This window comes from Ostrinia furnacalis, unplaced genomic scaffold (assembly GCF_004193835.3).
Source record: "Ostrinia furnacalis isolate ACB-3 unplaced genomic scaffold, ASM419383v2 OfSCF7596, whole genome shotgun sequence".
Classification (NCBI taxonomy): Eukaryota; Metazoa; Arthropoda; class Insecta; order Lepidoptera; family Crambidae; genus Ostrinia; species Ostrinia furnacalis.
The window spans coordinates 88029-110594 of NW_021137835.1; the positions used below are offsets into that span (position 1 = coordinate 88029).

General features: G+C 39.5%; 3 protein-coding genes across 3 annotated transcripts; 1 reads left to right on the forward strand and 2 right to left on the reverse strand.

The window, feature by feature from the left end:
- Positions 1–1518: 1518 nt before the first annotated feature.
- On the forward strand, positions 1519–5812 carry LOC114365536 (juvenile hormone esterase-like). Its single transcript, XM_028322135.1, has 6 exons — positions 1519–1592; positions 1875–2038; positions 3498–3817; positions 4006–4218; positions 4310–5128; positions 5497–5812. Exons 1-6 carry the CDS (start codon positions 1547–1549, stop codon positions 5630–5632), a joined length of 1698 nt encoding a protein of 565 aa, XP_028177936.1. The 5' UTR covers positions 1519–1546; the 3' UTR covers positions 5633–5812.
- A 2217-nt stretch (positions 5813–8029) lies between these two features.
- LOC114365528 (juvenile hormone esterase-like) lies at positions 8030–11668 on the reverse strand. The gene is made up of 6 exons (XM_028322125.1): positions 11597–11668; positions 11002–11165; positions 10420–10739; positions 10016–10228; positions 8862–9683; positions 8030–8330 (listed from the first exon to the last, which is right to left on the reverse strand). The coding sequence occupies exons 1-6, from the start codon at positions 11640–11642 to the stop codon at positions 8165–8167; spliced, it is 1731 nt and encodes a 576-aa protein (XP_028177926.1). The 5' UTR covers positions 11643–11668; the 3' UTR covers positions 8030–8164.
- Positions 11669–17552: 5884 nt separating this feature from the next.
- LOC114365529 (juvenile hormone esterase-like) lies at positions 17553–20975 on the reverse strand. The gene is made up of 6 exons (XM_028322126.1): positions 20881–20975; positions 20262–20425; positions 19845–20164; positions 19449–19661; positions 18278–19099; positions 17553–17864 (listed from the first exon to the last, which is right to left on the reverse strand). The coding sequence occupies exons 1-6, from the start codon at positions 20924–20926 to the stop codon at positions 17699–17701; spliced, it is 1731 nt and encodes a 576-aa protein (XP_028177927.1). The 5' UTR covers positions 20927–20975; the 3' UTR covers positions 17553–17698.
- Positions 20976–22566: the final 1591 nt, after the last annotated feature.

Below are 22566 nucleotides of genomic sequence, written 5' to 3' on the forward strand. Positions count from 1 at the left end.
AATAAATAATTTGAATTTGAATTTGAATTTGACCTTACAGCACAGAATAAGTAATCTTACAGTCAAGATCTCGCTGAAGTTCAGAAGTCGTCTCATTGAAAAACAGTTCTAAATCCGTATTCACAAGAGTCATTTTTGATAGAACGATTACTCGATAGGATCGCAACTCAGTGTTTTGTTGTCTTTGAAGTTTTGTTACGTGAATAAGGCTACTGTACCACAGAATAATTACCTGTACTATAACCGCAGTGCTATAACTCCTTACAAGATTATGGTCTAATTCCATCCAAGTCACCCTGTTTATAAACGCGAAATACCACTCACTGATCAATCTCAGAAACAAAAACACCTACAAACTTGTTTGGCAAGTAGGTACCTAGGTTCCTTATAGAGTGTAGACATTCGCTAAGAACGGACTTACAGATAACTTTTTAAAAAAATAAAACCGACTTCAAATGCGTGAACACAAAAAAAAACTAAAAATTAAAAATATTGCGTATAAAAAAGTTCAACCCCAATTTTCCACCCTTGGGGGTGAAATATTTTCTTCAAATTCGCATGAAACCACCCTTTTGATAATACCTATTCAACAAAAAAATAATCGTTCAAATCTAAATATATAAAAGGAGAAACTGACTGACTGACTGACAACGCACAGCCTAAACGGCTAAACGTAGGCACTTGAAATTTGGAAGGGACGTAGCTTAGGTACCGTAGAGGTGCACTAAGAAAGGAATTTCCGAAATTCCCACGGGAGCGGGAAAAACGGGATTCACGCGTACGAAGTCGCGGGCGGCCGCTAGTTGATTTATAATCGGCGGAGATATTGCGTATAAAAAAGTTCATCCCCAATTTTCCACCCTTGGGGGTTGTTTTTTCTATTATTAAATTTAAATGGGACCACCCTTGAGGTATTACCTATACGCCAAAAAAAGATTTGTTCAAATCGGTTCATAATTGGCGGAGTTATCGCGTAACAAACATAGAAAAAAAAAAACATACGGGTCGAATTGATAACCTCCTCCTTTTTTGAAGTCGGTTGAAAATAATAGTACTGCATAGTGAATAATATTTGCATAACTGCTTCCCATTTTAAAATTATTGAGAACTCATTATCACATTATTTCAATAGTTTTTCCATTGACATTAATAATGTCTTCTGTACGACTACTTACCTACTTATTTTTAACTTCGGTTCTTTGTTGGGCATTTCTTTGAGAATGCGCTTAATAATGTTCCCCTAAAAACAGTCCCTGCTAACACTAATATTATAAAGAGGAAAGGAAAAGAAAAAGTACTTAACTCAAAATAATATTTTGGGCAATTGTTAAGGATTTTCTTCACTGGATGCGGTCTACTTTTTGGTATCAATTTAAGAATGGCCCAACTACGAGTAACAATGGAAAACAGTTGCGTTCATGTCAATATAGTAAATTGCAAAATAATATGCGTTTAATAAAGTGCTTAATATGTAAATTTTCATGTATTAACTTTATTAAGTATTATTTTATCGTCGGAGATCGTTTACTGTTCACTGTATTTCAAGATGAGTACTACCAAAGTATTAATAGTGGCAATGGTGTATTTTTCTAGTAAGTATTTTTTACCATTTTCGTAGATAATAACTAGGCTTCCAAGGATTTCCACAACGACCGGTCCTGCCCTCATTCAGGTACTTCCCGCGACCATCACCAGATAGTCGGTCCACCTAGTGGAGGGCCTGCCAAAGTGCCCACATGACGTCTTCCAGCCTGTGGTCGCCACTCGACAACTTTTCTGCCCCAGCGGCCATAATCTCTACCAGCTATGTGGTCTGCCCACTGCCACTCGATTTTAGCAATTCTGCGGCCTGTAATATTAGTACTCTGTTACAGCGTGCCACGCCGCCATTCCGGATCTAACTGGTTGTGAAGTGGCCGCCAAGACCGAGCAGGGGTATGTGTGTGGGAGGATCAGAAACGCCACCAATGGGGCGAAATACGCCAGCTTCAGAGGAATGCAATATGGGACGCAGCCGCTAGGGGAACTCCGATTCATGGTACTTATTTTCAACCGACTTCAAAAAAGGAGGAGGTTCTCAATTCGACCCGTATGTTTTTTTTTTTCTATGTTTGTTACGCGATAACTCCGCCAATTATGAACCGATTTGAACAAATCTTTTTTCGGCTTATAGGTAATACCTAGTGTTTGCTCCCGGGAAATCCCGGTACTCATTTTTCCCGGGAATTCCCGATAATCTAATCATTTATCTAGTTCCGGTACTGACGATGCAATTCCCGGGACTTTCGGTACTTTCGGGACTTCAATAATTTATTTTTAATAACAATTTTTTGACTAGATGCCATCATCTTTTTACGTACAGACTATCAACAAATGAAAATAGAAATATTAATAATGTTCCTAATTCATTAACTATCCTTTTAAGACTGATTGTTTTATCTGATTGTACTTAGATACTACTTATTATTTCTTTCAACAGCGTGTTTTTTTATAAACCTAATTTAGTAAATTTATGTTTCGTCCCTAAGAGTAGGCGCACACCGTTGATTTTTCGTCGGCCGATAGTTTAGTCGGGCAGTTGATCAGTATGGGCATGTATGGGAGTGCGCACACTACGCCGATTCGATTTGGCAGATTCTTCATACAAATTAAAATCGGGCACAACTATCGGCCAACTAAAAATCAACGGTGTGCGCCTACTCTAACTCTTGTCGCTGCCAGTATTTGACAATTTTGACATTGATAGAAAGTGAGAAAACATATTTTAACTAAAATAGGTTGATTAAACGATTGTTGCTTTTTATGAATATGGCGGTTATGATTTTTAATAGTCGTGTTGTGTAACTGTTTGGACTGATTTATTATTAAGGTAACAAACCAATTGAACAGAACCGAAAAAGTTTAATATTTTTGTTAACCTATTTACATTTTTATTAAAATTACGTACAAATTAGGTAATTTGTTTTAATAAATAATAACCATTCACGTGGGTACCGAAATTCCCGAATTTCCCGGTATTCCCGGTACTGGCTTAGACCTGGTACCGGGAATTCAGTAACACTCCTTAGTACCGGGACTTGCAACCCCTAGTAATACCTCAAGGGTGGTCCCATTTAAATTTAATAATAGAAAAAACAACCCCCAAGGGTGGAAAATTGGGGATGAACTTTTTTATACGCAATATCTCCGCCGATTATAAATCAATTTGAACGATTATTTTTTTGTTGAATAGGTATTATCAAAAGGGTGGTTTCATGCGAATTTGAAGAAAATATTTCACCCCCAAGGGTGGAAAATTGGGGATGAACTTTTTTATACGCAATATTTTTAATTTTTAGTTTTTTTTTGTGTTCACGCATTTGAAGTCGGTTTTATTTTTTTAAAAAGTTAATTATTGCTTACCTGATACCTGAAGGTAATGGTTTACTTTGTCTTTAGGATCCAGATACAAACAATTGTACTTTGTGAATAAAGAACTGCAATTCGACCTATTCCAGGAACTACTACCACCTTCATCTTTTGACGGACTCTTCAACGCTACAGAGGCCGGCCCAATTTGCGCCCAAGTGGATGTTTTCTACACGCCAAATAACCTCGTGGCTCCCCTGTCCAGCGGCGAAGACTGCATCCGCATCAACGTCCATGTGCCGTACGACTACCTTCCCGCAATCAACGCAACCAGCAACTCAAGCAACCTCCTGCCAGTACTGTTCTGGATCCACGGAGGATCGTTCTCTTACGGCTCAGGGGACGCCGACGTGCACGGGCCTGAATATCTGATGACCAAAGACGTTATCTTGGTCACTATTAATTACAGGTTAGTAACGATTAGTCTTGTTATTACTATGAACAGCTCAAAATAAAAATATCAATATTAGGTACACCAATACAACATAAAACCAATCAAGTGCGACTAAACGTACTCATAGATTGACGTCTGTCGATTCTGGAAAATTGGCGATAAGATTCGACAACATTTTTTAGGTAATTTGGTTCCCATTTCAGGCTTCACGTTTTCGGTTTCTTGAGCTTGGATAACGAGTACATACCTGGAAACAACGGGCTAAGGGATTGCATCACAGCTCTCAAATGGGTGCAGAGTAACATCAGGAACTTCGGAGGGGACCCTGCCCGAGTGACGATAGCCGGGCAGAGTGCCGGAGGGGTCATAGCTCATCTGCTATCAATTTCTAATGTCACACAAGGACTTTTCCAACAGTAAGCTAAATTATAATCAATAAAAAGTTACAATTTTATTGACTTGAAGACGATCTCCCAGCACTTTAAATTTTAATAATGTTATTTTCAGAGTAATGGCATTGAGCGGACATGCCATCGCTGGCTTTTACAGTTATTCGCCATCCTACGCAAAACTCATCAATGCCATCTTCTTGCCTGCTGCTGGAATAAACCCGCTTCAAACGCCAAAGAAGATCTACGAGGACCTCGTGACAGCTCCTCTAGACAATTTACTGCGCGGCCAAAAAGTTCTGTTAGACAAGTTTGGTCTTGTGTCCTTTACTCCCGTCATTGAGAACGCTCAACCAAATTTCACGACTGTCATATTTCAATCACCAGAAGACCTCTTGAACGCTGGAGCTGGTAAAGACTACCCCTTGTGGATCGGCTTCTGCAGTAATGAAGCCGCAGATTTCAAAACGAGATTGGAGGAGGTTAACATAGTAACGAAATTGTCGCTGCAGCCTTCATTGACGTTACCATTGAACTTGTTGTACTCAGCGAACCCTCTGACGGTGCCGGTTCTGACGACGCTGCAGCTAGCGGAATACTTCAACGTGACTTCTATAACCCTTGAGAAATTCTTGGTGGCAGCAACTGACTCGTATTACAAGTATCCAAGCCATCGACTAGCCTTTAAGAGGTTGAGAGTGAATGCGTCGAACACTTACTTGATTCAGTTCTCGTATCCAGGAGAGAAGAGCGTATTAAAGGACGCTTTCAGCCAGAGCTGGTCGGGAGCAGCCCACGTGGAAGACATCGCATATTTCTTCAGGTTCAACCATTTTCTTGGACCTCAGCAAGAGAACGAGTTGGTTCCTACTTCCAATGATAATATCATGAGAGCCAGGATAATTAATTTGATCTACGGCAACATCATTGTCAGGGAGTAAGTTATTATTTTATTTATTTTCATACCTATTTTCTACTACTATAGTAGCTCATTTTCTTCGTTTTCTTCATTAGTAAAGATTACAAAGCTGTCTTTTTGTTCATTGCTCTTAAATCCCTCGGTGCATTGAGAATTTTACGGTTTTAATTTTCTTTATTTCTCAGTATGATTATACTCGTACATCGGTTACTTGAGAAATAGAATTGTTTAACATTAAAATTAATTGAATTGGCGAGCGTGAAACAGTTTTAGGAGACCTCTAGTTTATTCAGGGATAACATTTGAGCACCATCCTCTCCTCACACTACTTAATCTGACTGGTACATCATCACTATGATATATATTATATTAATTGTTTGTTTCAGTGCTCCATTTGATCTCAAGATATTCCAGTACATATACATAGAGGGGCCTTACGACATTAGAGACGAATTTATTATCGACCAAAATGACACCTACTTCTCCAACTTGTATTCTGTTGGTGGTCTTGGACCTGTTTGAAAGTTAACTTACCATTACCAGTGCCATGCTGACCAGGTTTCTCTTCAGCATTATAACCCGATCGAGTTAACTGTTCATCTGGAAGCCGTGTGTGATTACCTCTGGTACGGGGATACCGGTGGGACATCATCCCTCTATTGTGAAGCTTGACACCTAAATATGTCAATAAATTATTTTATTTTTAACACGCTTTTATTAGGTCGTCGTATGTAATGGAATCTAAGAATCTGAATTACACGCACTTGTAATTCTTGTATCATCATGAAACTTGGCAATTATATGTAGATCAGATGAAAGTACAATATTATGGTACCATCGAGTTGGTCTGATGGGACTGGAAAGTGGCCATAGGAACTCCTAAACGAAACGGCGGAATCGCATCGAGTTTGGGTTCATTGGATTTGTCATTTCGAGCACTTTAGTGCTAGATGATTTAGTGCAGTAATTAAAAGCCTGTTTTTAATTTTTTAAACTATTCATTTTTTTATTATTCCATCTCTAACCCTAAGTATAAATTTTGGTTTACTAACGCTTTGGAACCTTTTCCATTTTAATGCATTTCTGTACCACTGCAGTAAATTATTGCAGAAGACTGATTTTCCACCTATTCTAGTACTCTTTTGTACCCTACCTATTTTTACTAACAAATATTCATATTCACAAACAGATGAATTATTGTAAATTCTTTCTGATGAAATAAATGTCTTGAGTTTAAAATGATCATTTTTAGTTAGGTACCTACCAAGAGGACTTACATAATTATGTTGATGATAATAAAAGGATTACTGAAATTGTACGAGATTGAAAATCCCATGTCAAAAAGTAGATTGTTACTTGAAAGCATAGCTCCGATACATAAACAGATTAGGTTGAGTTGCACCACCTAACTTTGACCGTAACTACAACAAAAACCGGTGTTTTGTATGGAATTTGACAGATTTTTGACGTTCGTCAAAGTTAAAGTAAGATGGTGCAACCCAGCCTAAGATATTCGAGGCCATCGCAACCTTAAAATATGTATAACATAATACAAGATCTTATGCCTGTACTATCATAACATTAAGCGTACTTATTCATGTACTTATAGCCTGACCAGGAACATAAAAACCCTCGCCATGTTGCGGAAAACTAATGGTACTAATTTCTTTTAATGGCAACAGTAACTGAAAACTTCATTATAAAGTCACCTTGCATGTCAGTCTATTGCTGTCATAGTGTAAACAAACTTTATTTTAAATGTGCGCAATTGATTTTGTGAATTAAATTGCTAAAATCTTTTTATAGTCGTGAAAGAAAAGTGGTTCACAATGTGTTAAAGTATTTGTCGAAGAGAAATACTAAGGGTTCGGACAATATTTTCATGGAATAATGTTTCCGACAAAGGTTGTCAAATTGACTGACATGTTTATCGTATAGTACAGTCCACTATGAAAATTAGCTGTGGTTTGTTTCAACTACCTATTTTAAAGTTTTTTGTCACTTTTTAAGTGTTGAATTTTATGAAAATGGGAAAGAAGTACCGAGTTTGAAGCGTTCTTAGCAGACATTGCAGTTGAATATTCAAGTTCTGAATTTTATTATTGATGAATAATAAAATAAATCCTACTAGCTCGATTGATGGTTTCATTTAATTTATTTAAACCAGGTTACCTATGATAATATTTTTTCGTTAATTATGAAAATATCAAATTAGCCCGTAATCCTGAATCCTGATACATAAAGTTAGCCTATTAATTTAACACAGGTACGACTGTACTCAGTGTTGCACTATCAAATGCAATTGAAGCGCCTCTATGCCAGGGTTTTTATGTTCCTGGTCAGGCTATACTTGATTTATTAATTTTAATAAATCACTGAGAGGCATACCACAATAATTTATTATGTTACAGTCAAAACTCATAATTGGTGGTTTTGTAGAGCAATTCTATAAATTATAAGGTCGTTGATGTTCTTAGAACAGTCTTGGGAACCACACAGGTTAGTTTTTATCCCAGTTTTAGAAAAAAGGACGCGCGCGATTATACTTTTTGTGTGACAGATAAAATTTCAGGCCGCCAAAGACGCGGGCAAAAGACGCCCTATCCTTGAAACACTAAAGTAAAAGTTAGTCACTATGCTTTTCCTCAATTTTTATTTTGCATTACACATTTGGCATAGGTACCAACAAATTCGATTACTATTACTGACATCAACTTAACACTATCTCTTTACTTATTGACATAATTTAATCTTCTTGCTTATTATTAATATCACTAGTTTTAAGTTGTAACTACGAACTTCGTATTATATCTTATAGGATTCTCGAAGTAAGTACGTGACGTAGTAAATATTTCTTTCTTTTGATGTAAAATAGACTTAAACATGGTCAATCCAAGGCAGATAATAAAAAAACCACATAAAAACATTCTCTGATTTATTTTAATACACGTTAACATTTAAACAGATTCGAGACCACCAATAGAAAACACGTTGGAGAGGTCTCAATTTTTATTTGAGGCCTTTATTATTTTTAGCCTTTATAATTTTTGGCCTTTAAACAGATCCGAGACCACCGACATTATACAATTTGGAGAAGTAGAGGAGCTTGTCGTTCATGTAGGGAGTCGGGTCTGTGAAATTGAACTGGTCAGGCGAGTCTAGGTTCTGGAACTTCAGGTCCGTACCACTAGCCGGCCAGTCGGAGGAGTTAGCTGGTGCTCTGGAATAAAAAAGATAATAATAACACTTTGAATTTTACGATACACATAGCTCGTAAAGCTGATGGTCTATGGGGCAGAAAAGTTCTCGAGTGGTGACCTCGGGCTCGGCCCTCGGCCTCGCCTCGCTAGGTAGACCGACGATTTGGTGAAGGTCGATGGTGGTGCCTAGATGCGGGCGGCGCAGGACAGGTCGTTGTGGAAATCCTTGGGGGAGGCCTTTAACCAGCAGTGGAAGTCATTAAAAAACTGAAACGATTTGATGATGTAACAGTAAGATGTAGCAGAGTATAGGCATGAAGACGAAAAGAAGATGAGCTCAAATAGGATTTTGAATAAATTAAGAGGACTGCTACATTCTCAATGCAACGAGGGATTTAGAGTGCCTATTAAAAAAATACAGCTTTATCCACGAAAATCTCAGACTTTGATTTTCTGCTTAAAAAGAAAACTTGTGCTTTCTACCGATGTTGATAAAAAGCAATATCTCATCAATTAAATAGACAAATAAATAGTATTCAGTCGCCAATTACCCGTTGATAACGAAGTTGGTGATGATGCCAGTCATCTTGGCTCTCATTTTGTTAGCTTCGCTAGTAGACGCCAACTCGTCCTCCTGCTGCGGTCCAAGGAAGTGGTTAAATCTGAAGAAATATGTGAGGTCTTCCACGTGAGCTGCTCCCGACCACGTCTGGTTGAAAGCGTCTTTTAATACGCTGTTGTTGTTCTCTCCTGGGTATGAAAACTCAGACAGGTAAGTGTTCGACGCGTTCACCCTCAACCTCTTAAGAGTTAGACGTTGTCCTGGGTACTTGTAATACGAGTCAGTCGCTGCCACCAAAAATTTCTCAAGAGTAATAAAAGTCACATTGAAGTATTCCGCTAGCTGCTTCACCGTTAGAACCGGCACCGTCAGTGCTTTCGCTGAGAACAACAAGTTCTGTGGTAACGTCAATTTGGGCAGCAGCCTCAATTTGGTTTCTATGTTAACCTCCTCCAATCTCGTTTTGAAGTCTGCGGCTTCATTACTGCAGAAGCCGATCCACATGGGGTAATCTTTACCAGCTCCAGCGTTCAAGAGGTCTTCTGGTGATTCTGGTATGACAGTCGTGAAATTTGGTTGTGCACTCTCAATAACGGGAGTAAAGGACACAAGACCAAACGTGTCCAGCAGGACTTTATTGCCCCGCAGTAAATTCTCTAGAGGAGCTGCCACGAGGTCCTCGTAGATCTTCCTTGGCGTTTGAAGCGGGTTTATTCCAGCAGCAGGCAAGAAAATGGCATTGATGAGTTTCGCGTAGGTTTGCGAATAACTGTAAAAGCTAGCAATGGCCTCTCCGCTTAATCCCACCACCCTGGAAATATATTTATTTAAATTTATAGGGCTGAAGAATCAATATTGTATAGTCTACAAAGAATACAACGACTTGAAGTCGACATCCTTTTATTGCCATGCCCATTATTTAATTGCCTTGTATGTTTTCATTGATACATTATAAGTTTTGTATTTTATTTTGTAATAATAATATACTTACAAGCTTACAGCACAGTTTTATTTTCTTTCTGTTTCGTATCAAATTACGCCATATTGTTGACAACATTGAGTACGAAGATATTTTTTAAATGCCTTCGCGAAGAAAACTTTCTGTACCTAGTACCTACATTATTATTCTGTAGTTTAATTTACCGTTGAAAGAGTCCTTGCGTGGCATTTGAAATAGACAGAAGACTAGCCATGGCCCCTCCGGCACTCTGCCCGGCTATCGTCACTTGGCCAGGGTCTCCTCCGAAGTTCCTGATATTACTCTGTACCCATTTGAGAGCTGTGATGCAGTCCCTTAGCCCGTTGTTTCCAGGTATGTACTTATTATCCAAGCTCAAGAAACCAAAAACGTGAAGCCTGAAATTGGAACAATATTAAAGAACCGGCGTTTGGAAATGTTGTCGAATCTTTTATCAATTTTCTAGCATCGAGAGACGTCAATCTATGAGTATGTTTAGTTGCACTTGATTGTACTATGTATTTTTGTAATACATTTTATTTTGAGCTATTTGCAGTAATTATATTCTTGTTGAATATTCATTACTAACCTGTAATTAATAGTAACCAAGATAACGTCTTTGGTCATCAGATATTCAGGCCCGTGCACGTCGGCGTCCCCTGAGCCGTAAGAGAACGATCCTCCGTGGATCCAGAACAGAACTGGCAGGAGGTTGCTTGAGTTGCTGGTTGCGTTGATTGCGGGAAGGTAGTCGTACGGTACATGAACGTTGATACGGATACAGTCTTCACCGCTGGACAGGGGAGCCACGAGGTTATTCGGCGTGTAGAAAACATCCACTTGTGCACAAATTGGACCGGCCTCTGTAGCGTTGAATAGTCCATCAAAAGATGGAGGTGGTAGCAGTTCCTGAAAAAAGTCGAATTTTTAACTTTCCGTAAAACTGTTTTGCGCAGGACCGTTCATTATGGAAAACCTTGGGGGAGGCCTTTGTCAAGCAGTGGCTTGGCTTTAGCTGAAAGGAACGAACGAAACTGTTTAGACTGCAGAGCATAAAAAAATAAGCAACATACAATAATTTGATATTATGCTCTATCTAACAGCATTTTATTACCGGGTTAACCTCATAAACCATCACCATTCAGGGATCAGTTAAGCCAAAAATAGGTACCTTGAAACGGAGTTCCCCTAGCGGCTGCGTCCCATATTCCATTCCTCTGAAGCTGGCGTATTTCGCCCCATTGGTGGCGTTTCTGATCCTCCCACACACATACCCCTGCTCGGTCTTGGCGGCCACTTCACAACCAGTGAGATCCGGAATGGCGGCGTGACACGCTGTAACAAAGATTAAATATTTGAAGCCACATTTCCACTTACAATGAAAGTTAAGGTTCGGCCAAACCAGATCAAGATTTTAAAAGGGCGGATTTTTTTCGTTCTGGTTCTGGAATGCGAATGCGGCCAGTGTGAACAACTTTTTCACGCGCAGTGATCGCCATCGCGTACGCAGGCTTTCAACTCTATTTTTCAGGGAATTGTGAACTTTGTACTTCTCACAGTCCGTCGTCCGTAGCTGGATGATGTGATAGCGGTCTACTTAAAACTTGGAACTTTGGAAGAAAGGATAGATTGGAAAAGAGCACCGCAGTTCTGATAATTAAACCTTTCGCACGGGAATTCAATAAGTGTTAAGGTTCTATTGGAAATCCTGGAGTTGCACTGGTGGCGAGAGGTTGGGTTTCGTTAAATTTATATTATAATCTTACCAGAAAAATACACTAGTCCCACTAATAATAGTTTGGCTGCACTCATCTTGAAATTCTGTAAGAGAATAAACCTTATCGGGCAATTTATAAAGAATTTATGCAGTGAATATATTTACAAAGTTGTTTTTTGATGAGAGCTCATTATCACATTATGCAAATGATCTTAAAAAAAGGGGTAATTAACAAAAATGTATAAATATAGGCTGTTCAGTGGGATTTTAATATTGTTTTTGCCAGTTATTTTCTCAATACTTAAAGGAGTTCAAAGCTGGACAGCGTGGCTCTCCATGGCTATGCTAAAGTATTCACAAACGATGCTTGCTTTGGTAAAGCAGCAAATCTAACGCGCAGCGTTGAATACTGCCGCACAATTTATAAACGCAGTAAGTACCACTTACTGCATTTATGATTGTTTTGAATATTCTGAATCCTGACATCGCGATCTATAAGAATCAAAGACCCGTTTTTTTCTATCTATCTTAGAACGGAAGATACATATTATCATAAACGCAGTAAAGAGCAGATTGTAGGTTTCTTCACATACTATGTTAGCAGTAAGAGCACATAATAACTTAATATTACGTGAATACTCGCGCTTACTTAATTTGCTACAAAGTAATAGTGCAGTATGTGCCAATTACATCATTCTTATTATGTTTCTACAATTGTTAAGTTCACCTTGCACATAGTATATGTGCAGTAATTCCACTTAAACACACACTGATATTATGTTTCCATAGGAAAAACAGATGACTTGTACTTAATATTAATGCAGTAATTACAATTATACTGCGTACATACTAAGGATTGTCAGAGTGCTGCCTAGGTGTTAACATGTTATGAACGCAGTGGCTGACTCTTACGTTATTGGAAGAAGTTGAAAACCTGTCCAAATGACAAATCTAGCCGAAGACCCAAGAGCTAGATTGACCCGACACTATACCGAAGATATCCCGGACGTGTCTGTACGAGATTAGAATGGCTCTCAAACAGCTGAAAAACAACAAGGCACCGGGCGATGATGGAATCACGGCTGAGCTTCTGAAATCAGGCGGAACGCCGGTACTAAAGGCTCTTTAGAAGCTATTCGATTCCGTCATCCTTGAGGGAAAAACGCCTACGGCATGGCACAGAAGTGTGGTGATACTCTTCTTCAAAAAAGGCAACAAAACCTTGTTGAAGAATTTATTTTATACCCATCTCACTTCTGATTCTGTTTTTGAGAGTCATCATGAATGGTTTCACGCGACATCTAGCCTCCCGAACAAATCGGTTTCCGATAAGGCTTTAGTATGATAGACCACATACTTATCTATGGCAGAAAACTGAGGAGAATAATCAGCAACTTTGTCTGGCATTTGTGGTCTATGAGAAAGACTTCTCTCTTCAAGCTACAGTCTCTCCAACGGTGCCAAATTTACTATAGATATAATCGTTGAAGGGCTTGTACGAATAGGCCACAATGTCAGTCCGTCTCCGGGATCAGGACTTCAGTTGCAGCGAGGGGTCAGACAGGGAGATGTCATATTTCTAAAACTGTTCACTACCACTCTGGAAGATGTTTTCAAGCTTCTGGACTGGAGCGGATTGGGCATAAATATCATCAGCGAGTACATCACCCATCTTTGATTCGCGGACGATATCGTAGTCATGGCTGAGAACGTGGAGGATCTAAGCTCAATCCTCGATTGCCTCAATAGAGCCTCTCAACAAATGGGTCTTTAATGGACAAGACAAAAATCATGTCAAATGCCGTGCTGTACCCACTCCTCTGAAGGTTGGAGACACTATAAGTTGTCTGATGGCCGCTGGGGCAGGAAAGTTCTTGAGTGGCGACCATGAGCTGGAAGACGCAGCTTGGGCAAGCCTCACACTAGGTGGACCGATGATCTGGTGAAGGTCGCGTCAGGTGCCTGTATGCGAGCGGCACAGGACCGGTCTTTGTGGAAATCCTTGGGGGAGGCCGTTGTCCAGCAGTGGACGTCTTTCGGCTGAAACGAACGACTGAGTCTTTATTTTATTAGATTGGTATATTTAAGATCTAAAAGTGGGTGCCATATTATAATTTTTGATTTAATAACAAGCGATCTCAGCAATTATTTTGTAATACTTGTTTCATTTACCCCTTGGTCATTTGGGAAAGTTCAACATGAAAGCGTTATTGGCTTATGATAAACGCAGTATAATTGTATTATTACTGCGCATTTAAAGTTTTGATAAATTATTTTGATTCACACTCCCACTCATAAATGCAGTAAGTTGTAAAAATACGGCGCACATATTACGTTGTAAGAACTAAAATTTTGATCAATCATTTAACACATGTACCGTAAGTAACGAAAACTACTGATAAACGCAGTAAGGAACAATCTTACTGCATTCATGGGTAGTAAGTATCGAACGAAAACTTAGTTAATCCTTAACATAAACAGTTTTTTAATAATTTTAAATACAAAATATTAATTAAAATACAAAAACCTCATATCAAAATAAACTTTGAGTATAGCTCTATAAGCCTATATATTTTTTTTTACAAATATTTGCGTAACTAATTGTAGACACCCCAAAATAAAATTTCAACTTTGATCGCGTTTTTCTCGAAACTGTTCACGTGTTACTTACTGCGTTTATAAATTGTGCGGCAGAATAGAGCTCTGTGATTAGTTCGTGTGTCATCCTGTGCGTCCACGCGCACTGTAAGAGGTCATAGTAATGTTTGTGAATACGGAGGTAAGTGCTTCTTAACAAGAACGAATCGGAAATGAGGAGATCCGTAAACGAACAAAAGCCGGTGACAGAGTCCGACGGATTAGCAAGCTGAAGTTGCAATGGGCAGTGCACATGCCACGCGGAACTGATGACCGATGAGGCAGCAAGGTTCCGGAATGGAGGCCACGCTCCCGTAAGTGCAGTGTGAGATGTTACCTTGTCCTTATGACTTGACCCTGTTCCTATATCTGTAGGGTAAGGGATGCAATTTAATGCATTTTTTCCTCGACAAAAATCAATCCTCTCTAGAAAATTGGCAAAACGTGGCAGTTGTAATTTCTGCCTGTAATGTTTTCGTTCAGAAGTTTTTATTGAATCTAACTCTGACTTGGCAGGTTTTAGTATGTACACAAGCCGATCGAGCTAGTTGCGCACCTCGCTGGTACGTTCTAAAAGGAACCCCCATGTGAAATTTGGGATTCCTAGCACTTGTAAAATCCGGTCGCCGAGCAGATGGAATTTCGTCCAATGACCCCAAGCTATCCATCCTTATTGCTTGCGTGTAATTATTGCTGTCACGCTCGCACATTCGTCGGCGGCCGTCCGTCGCACAGTCGCGACAGTAATAATAATTACGTGCGAGTGATAAGGATGGGTAGCTGGGGGTCATTGGACGAAATTATATCTGCTTGGCGACTTTAGTTTCTGAGATTTCGTGATAAGTGAGTAAGTCAGTCAGTGACCTTTCGCTTTTATAGATATAGAAGATTTACACACTGTATACAAAAGCAGACGGCCTGTGATATTATGAGTCATGATTATTTTTACTTTTCGGGGTGAAATGCTTTAAGTAAACACGTGTATTGTTTTGATAACCTCAGTAAAAGCTACGTAAGTAACTAATTAGGTAACCTAAGTTCGCAGATAAATAAAATGATAGACTTTCACCCATTTATCTCAACGATTTTGTTCGCAGCTTCACTCGTCGTGTGGATTTACGTGCTGTACGACATAGCACGCAAAATTGCTAAAAACAAGTGTCAGTTGGCAGAGTACGTAGCTCGTAGAGCTTAATACCCGAGAAAAACATAGTGTGGGCAGGCCCCCCACTAGAAGGACCGACGATCTGTGGGCTGAGTGTGAGTTTATCTCTCTCACGTCTCGTGAGTGTGTTTAAAAATGTATGAAAATTTTAGTTTTTGAACGTTTCGAGAAGCGCAGGACCGTTATGAAAATCCTTGGGGGAGGCCTTTGTCCAGCAGTGAACGTCGTTTAGTTGAAACGAACGAAGATAAAAGGAATTAGTCCTGTAAATGAATGCTTTAACGACGGCTAAGGGTGGGGACTTTTGCTATGTTCACCTCCTAACTAGTCTAAATAAAGTCCCGAAGTCAGAAATTGTGTTCCACGGATTTTCATCTATAGTGCTGGAACTGGAATAAAATATGGTGTAGCTTTCTAGTGATTAGTTACCTAAATATAGTTTATAAAATCATTACAGTAGTTCCTATAGTTTCTCAAATAAACAAACACTACCTCTCCATAAGTTGATTTCGACTGTTCGTTCGTTCGTTCGTTCGTTTCAGCCGAAAGACGTCCACTGCTGGACAAAGGCCTCCCCCAAGGATTTCCACAAAGACCGGTCCTGCGCCGCACCATAGACCACATACATACGCTACGGCAGATTATACAGAAGACCGAGGAGTATAATCAGCCACTTTGTCTGGCGTTTGTGGACTATGAAAAAGCCTTCGACTCGATCGAGACCTGGGCAGTGCTACAGTCTCTCCAACGATTTCGACTGTATCTTTAATAAATTGCACCTTATTAATTAAATTTATGTTCTTAAAACTTAATGTCTTTTAAATGACGCTGAAACGTAAAAGTCACAGGCACGGGACTATTCCCACCTCTCGTTCCTACAACTGCAACTCCTGTGTAGCCAGGATCAGCACCTGTGTAGCTGTACAGCTTGACCGCCATTAAAACCCAACCAATGAAGGTCAAGTTAAACTGTCATTGGACCCTCAACGAAATTAATCAGAAGAACATAGGAGTTCGAAGTTAAGGTTCAACTTCCCACCATATAAAGCGGATGACAAACAAAGTTAATTAATAACCTAAAGTCAAGGCAGACGAATTCATAAAATTTTATTTCTTTTTTGTTTTATATTTATTATTATTCAAACTATTTTAGATAGGTTAGGACGGAGAAGTCTCCTTTCACTTTGTCCCTATGACTTTTGTCTCCATGACGGGGATAAAGGGAAATTGGTACCCACTTTGTTACACGCGTATTTTAGGCAATACAGATTAATATTTATCCTCTACCTGCATAAAGTAAGTAACAAAATAAACGTTAAATTATTTAACTAATTACAATTAATATGTTAAATTGGTATTAACATCTAACCATAAAAAATGCTACGAAAAATAAGTAGGAAATAATGGGGATGTTGCCTGGGTCAAAAAGCAAGAGTTTTAATTAGTCCGTCAGTTAACTTATCAAAAAATACGTATTTTTCACTTTTTCAAACTAATGAAAATTTAAAGAGATAAAGCGCCCCAAAGCTCATAAGAAGAGGCCCGTGACGTCAACGCTTGCTTAAAAATGCTGCACGTTGTGCGTCGTGCGCAACTTCAACGCACCATAACTATGTAATTATTTGTTAGATTGACAAATAAAAATATACGTGTCCAATATTTTTTAGATATTAAACATTACGGACTAAAAAAATTTTTTTAGGCAACTAGCCTATTCAATAGCCTTAATGGATAGTTTCAAAAAGAAACACGAGGTTAGATTATGGGCTGGTGCTGGAAAGAAGTGGCGAAAGAAACACAGTCACCTTACATGACACGCAATAAGTGCGAACTAGGCAGTTAAAGTCCACGCACTCTTGTTATTTAAATAATCGTTTACTATATAGTATCAATTTTTCATGAGGATTTTCATAACCTGTACTTTGAATTTATGAATAGGTTCTAAATTTTACAACTTTTATACATTATCGTCATGATCATTTAGCCACAGGAGTTCACAGGACATCCAGGTGCCGAACATAGGTCTCCCTCAATGACACGCAGATTGGACAGCATTTATAAAAATAAATACAGGTTGATTGGGATACTCGACCTATTTCCTTGAAAGGAGTTGTACCAGGTGAACCAGGGGTCGAAACTGGATGGTTATCAAGCTCTTACTGTCTAATCTAAAGCCGATAATGAAAAACCACATAAATGTCGTTCTCTGATTTATTTTAATTCACGTTAACATTATCAGATTCGAGACCACCAACAGAATACACAACATTCTTATTTTTTAGCTTTTATTATTTTTAGCCTTTATTATTTGTAGCCTTTATTATTTGTAGCCTTTATTATTTTTGGCCTTTAAACAGATCCGAGACCACCGACATTATACAAGTTGGAGAAGTAGGTGATCTTGTCTTCCATGTAAGGAGTCGGATCTGTGAAGTTGAACTGGTCAGGTGAGTCTAGGTTCTGGAACTTCAGGTCCGTACCAGTAGCCGGCCAGTCGGTGGAGCTAGCTGGTGATCTGGAATAAAAAATATGATAATTTTGAAGATGCACCACATCAGTGTAAAGTACAGAAGAAGAAGAGAAGTACTCAATGTTATCCTGAAGGAATTGAGAGTTCTGCTAAATTATCTTGCAAGGTGATAAGAGAGTTAAAAAAAGACAGGACTGGTTTCCACCAAGGCAGAGCGTATCGGAGAAGGGTTTTGAATAACCAATCAAACTTCATTATTCAGGAAACCAGGAAATCAGATTGGTTAAATATAAAATAGTTCTCCACTCGCTCCTCTCCATCTTGGTGCAAACCAGGCCTTATCCCCGTAAATCTCTCATTTTGCTCCTATTTTTGATGAAGAAGAAAACTCGTGCTTTCTCCAGCAGACAAAAAGAAATATGTTACTATCAACAAAATAGAATACATTTGAAAATTACCCGTTGATAACGAAGTTGGTGATGATGCCAGTCATCTTGGCTCTCATTTTGTTAGCTTCGCTAGTAGACGCCAACTCGTCCTCCTGCTGCGGTCCAAGGAAGTGGTTAAATCTGAAGAAATATGTGAGGTCTTCCACGTGAGCTGCTCCCGACCAGGTCTGGTTGAAAGCGTCTTTTAATACGCTGTTGTTGTTCTCTCCTGGGTATGAAAACTCAGACAGGTAAGTGTTAGACGCGTTCACCCTCAACCTCTTAAGAGTTAGACGTTGTCCTGGGTACTTGTAATACGAGTCAGTCGCTGCCACTAAGAATTTCTCAAGAGTTATAAAAGTCACATTGAAATATTCCGCTAGCTGCAGCGTCGTCAGAGCCGGCACCGTCAGTGCATTCGCTGAGAACAACAAGTTCTGTGGTAACGTCAATGAGGGCAGCAGCCTCAATTTGGTTTCTATGTTAACCTCCTCCAATCTCGTTTTGAAGTCTGCGGCTTCATTACTGCAGAAGCCGATCCACATGGGGTAGTTTTTACCAGCTCCATCATTCAAGAGATCTTCTGGTGATGCTGGTATGACAGTCGTGAAATTTGGTTGTGCACTCTCAATAACGGGAGTAAAGGATACAAGACCAAACGTGTCCAGCAGGACTTTATTGCCCGCCAGTAAATTCTCTAGAGGAGCTGCCACGAGGTCCTCGTAGATTTTCTTTGGCGTTTGAAGCGGGTTTATTCCAGCAGCAGGCAAGAAGATGGCATTGATGAGTTTCGCGTAGGTTTGCGAATAACTGTAAAAGCTAGCAATGGCCTCTCCACTCAATCCCACCACCCTGGAAATATATTATTTAAATTTATAGGGCTGAAGAATCAATATTGTATCGTCTGCAAAGAATAAAATTACTTGCAGTCGACATCCTTTTATTGCCATGCCCATTATTAATTTGCCTTGTATGTTTTCATTGATAGATAGATAGATAGATACATTATGAGTTTTGTATTTTATTTTGTAATAATATTTTATACTTACAAGCTTACAGCACAGTTTTATTTTCTGTCTGTTTCGTATCAAATTAGGCCATATTGTTGACAACATTGAGTACGTAGACATTTTTTAAATGCCTTCGCGAAGAAAACTTTCTGTACCTAGTACCTACATTATTATTCTGTAGTTTAACTTACCGTTGGAAGAGTCCTTGCGTGGCATTTGAAATAGACAGCAGACTAGCCATGGCCCCTCCGGCACTCTGGCCGGCTATCGTCACTTGGGCAGGGTCCCCTCCGAAGTTCCTGATGTTACTCTGCAACCATTTGAGAGCTGTGATGCAATCCCTTAGCCCGTTGTTTCCAGGTATGTACTCGTTATCCAAGCTCAAGAAACCGAAAACGTGAAGTCTAAAATAGAAACAAAATTTAAGAATCGGCGTTTAGAAAATGTTGTCGAATCTTTTTATCAATTTTCCAGCATCAACAGACGTCAATCTATGAGCAAGTATGTAATATGTACTATCTATTGGTGTAATATATAATAATATTTGTATGCTATTTGCAGTAATAACAAGAATATTCATTACTAACCGGTAATTGATAGTGACCAAGATAACGTCTTTGGTCATCAGATATTCAGGCCCGTGCACGTCGGCGTCCCCTGAGCCATAAGAGAACGATCCTCCGTGGATCCAGAACAGGACTGGCAGGAGGTTGCTTGAGTTGCTGGTTGCGTTGATTGCGGGAAGGTAGTCGTACGGCACATGGACGTTGATGCGGATGCAGTCTTCGCCGCTGGACAGAGGAGCCACGAGGTTATTTGGCGTGTAGAAAACATCCACTTGGGCACAAATTGGACCGGCCTCTGTGGCGTTGAAGAGTCCGTCAAAAGATGGAGGTGGTAGCAGTTCCTGGAATAAAGTCGAGTTTTACCTAGTTTGCAAATGAATTATAGACATTACAAATTAGCGCAATCGGGGCCCAGGTAAGTAAGCCAAAAATAAGTACCTTGAATCGGAGTTCCCCTAGCGGCTGCGTCCCATATTGCATTCCTCTGAAGCTGGCGTATTTCGCCCCATTGGTGGCGTTTCTGATCCTCCCACACACATACCCCTGCTCGGTCTTGGCGGCCACTTCACAACCAGTTAGATCCGGAATGGCAGCGTGGCACGCTGTAACAAAGATTAAATATTTGAAGCCACTTTTCCTCTACAGGTATAGGTAACTAATCTCAATCATCTATGATCTGAGTAAGAAAATAAATAGCCAAGATTCGTCCAAACCAGATTCAGATTTAAAAAGGGCGGATTTTTTTCTATAATACATTCTGGCATGCGAACACGGCCAGTATAAACAACTTTTTCATGCGCAGTGATCGCTATCGCGCATGCAACTGCACTCGTTGGTTTGGCCGAAAAACGAAGCAAAAGGAAACTCTATTTTTCAGGAAACTGCGATTTGGAAGGTTTGCTATGGAAGAAAGGATAAATTGGAAAAGAGCGCCGAATTTCTGACAATTAAACTTTTCGTACTGGACTTCAATTAGTTTTAAGGTTTTACTAGAAATCCTGGACTTGCACTGGTGGCGAGAGGTTGGGTTATTAAATTTATACGATTACAATCTTACCAGAAATATACACTAGTGCCACTAATAATAATTTGGCGGCACTCATCTTGAAATTCTGTAAGAGAATAAACCTTATCAGGCAATTTTTTGATATTTATGCAGTGGATATATTTGCAAAGCTGTTGCCTGGTGAGAGCTCATTATCACATTATGCAAATTATCTTTAAAAAAAGTTGTAATTAACAAAAATGAATATAGGTTGTAATTTCAGTGGGATTTTAATATTGTTTTTGCCATAGTATAAGAGTTATTTTCTCTACTTAAAGGAGCTCAAAGCTGCATGGACAGCGTGGCTCTCCATGTATTCACAAAAGATGCTTGCTTAGGTGAAGCAGCAAATCGAACGCTCAGTGTGGAATAGAGCTCTGTGATTAGTTCGTGAGTCAAGTTGTAGAGAGGCGCTGGGCGCATGGCGCTGCCATCTGTAAATTATTGGCGGAGTTCTATGTTTAGCAGTGGACGCCCGCCCTGGGGCTGAATGAATGGATTCCTGCAGGGTAGGGCTGCAATTTAATGCATTATTTCCTCGACAAAAAACAATCCTCTCTAGAAAATTGGCAAAACGTGGCAGTTGTAATTTCTGCCTGTAATGCCTTCTTCGCTCCGAAGTTTTTCATTGAATCCAACTCGGAATTGGCAGGATTTAGTATGTACACAAGCTAATCGAGCTAGCTGCACACCTCGCTGGTACGTTATAAAAGGAACCTCCATACAAAATTTGAGACTCTACACTTGAAGTTTCTGAGATTTCGTGATGAGTGAGTGAGTCAGTCAGTGAACTTTCGCTTTAATTGATCATAGATTTACACACTGTATATAAAGCAGACGGCCTGTGATATTATGAGTCATGATTATTCATACTTTGCGGCGTGAAATTCTTTATCTATACACGATACACGTGTATTGTCTTAATAACGTCAGTAGAAGCTACGTAAGTAACTACTAGGTACAACCTATATTCGCAGATAAATCCTACTAATATTAAAAATGCGAAAGTTTGTATGGATGTCTGGATGTTTGTTACTCTTTCACGCAAAAACTATTTGAGGAAACTACAAAAGATTTTGATGAAACTTTACAGTATTATTGTTTAAAACCTAGAATAAAATATAGGTTATAATTTATGACGTTATGTGACAAACTAAGTTTCACGCGGGTAAAGCCGCGGGCAAAAGCTTGTAAAATAATAAACTGACTTTCACCCATGTGTCAATTTACGGGCTGTAAGACATAGCACGCAAAATTGCTAAAATCAAGTGTCAGTTGGCAGAGTACATAGCTGGTAGAGCTAATACCCGCACAAGACGTAGTGTGGGCAGGCCCCCCACTAGGTGGACCGCCGATCTGGTGAAAGTCACGGGAAGTACCTGGGTACGGTCAGCGCAGGACAGGTCGTATAGAATTGGGGGAGGCCTTTGTCCAGCAGTGGACGTCATTTGGCTGAACGAACACAACTTAGGAATGGTGTATCTTTCTAGTGATTACCTACGTTAAGAGTTTTCAAAATCGTTACAGTACCTAGTTCCAATAGTTTCTCAAAAAAACAAACACTACCTCTCTATACAACTAAATTAAAACTCGGCCATCATGCTGAATCAAAGGTGCTCACCCGCGTTTGTACTCAAGGATCGGTTCTAGGGCCCTATCTTTGGAATTTGGGTTTCGATGATTTTCTAGCATTACCAC

Excerpts from the sequence above, each read along its gene's own strand:
- LOC114365536 (XM_028322135.1), top strand. The coding sequence starts at position 1,547 with ATGAGTACTACCAAAGTATTAATAGTGGCAATGGTGTATTTTTCTA. Across the intron at positions 4,219-4,309 it reads ACACAAGGACTTTTCCAACA|AGTAATGGCATTGAGCGGAC; the intron begins GTAAGCTAAATT and ends TGTTATTTTCAG. Across the intron at positions 5,129-5,496 it reads GGCAACATCATTGTCAGGGA|TGCTCCATTTGATCTCAAGA; the intron begins GTAAGTTATTAT and ends TGTTTGTTTCAG.
- LOC114365528 (XM_028322125.1), bottom strand. The coding sequence starts at position 11,642 with ATGAGTGCAGCCAAACTATTATTAGTGGGACTAGTGTATTTTTCTG. Across the intron at positions 9,684-10,015 it reads ACGCAAGGACTCTTTCAACG|GGTGGTGGGATTAAGCGGAG; the intron begins GTAAATTAAACT and ends ATATATTTCCAG. Across the intron at positions 8,331-8,861 it reads ACCAACTTCGTTATCAACGG|AGCACCAGCTAACTCCTCCG; the intron begins GTAATTGGCGAC and ends TTTTTATTCCAG.
- LOC114365529 (XM_028322126.1), bottom strand. The coding sequence starts at position 20,926 with ATGAGTGCCGCCAAATTATTATTAGTGGCACTAGTGTATATTTCTG. Across the intron at positions 20,165-20,261 it reads TAGGGGAACTCCGATTCAAG|GAACTGCTACCACCTCCATC; the intron begins GTACTTATTTTT and ends ACTTTATTCCAG. Across the intron at positions 19,100-19,448 it reads ACGCAAGGACTCTTCCAACG|GGTGGTGGGATTGAGTGGAG; the intron begins GTAAGTTAAACT and ends ATATATTTCCAG.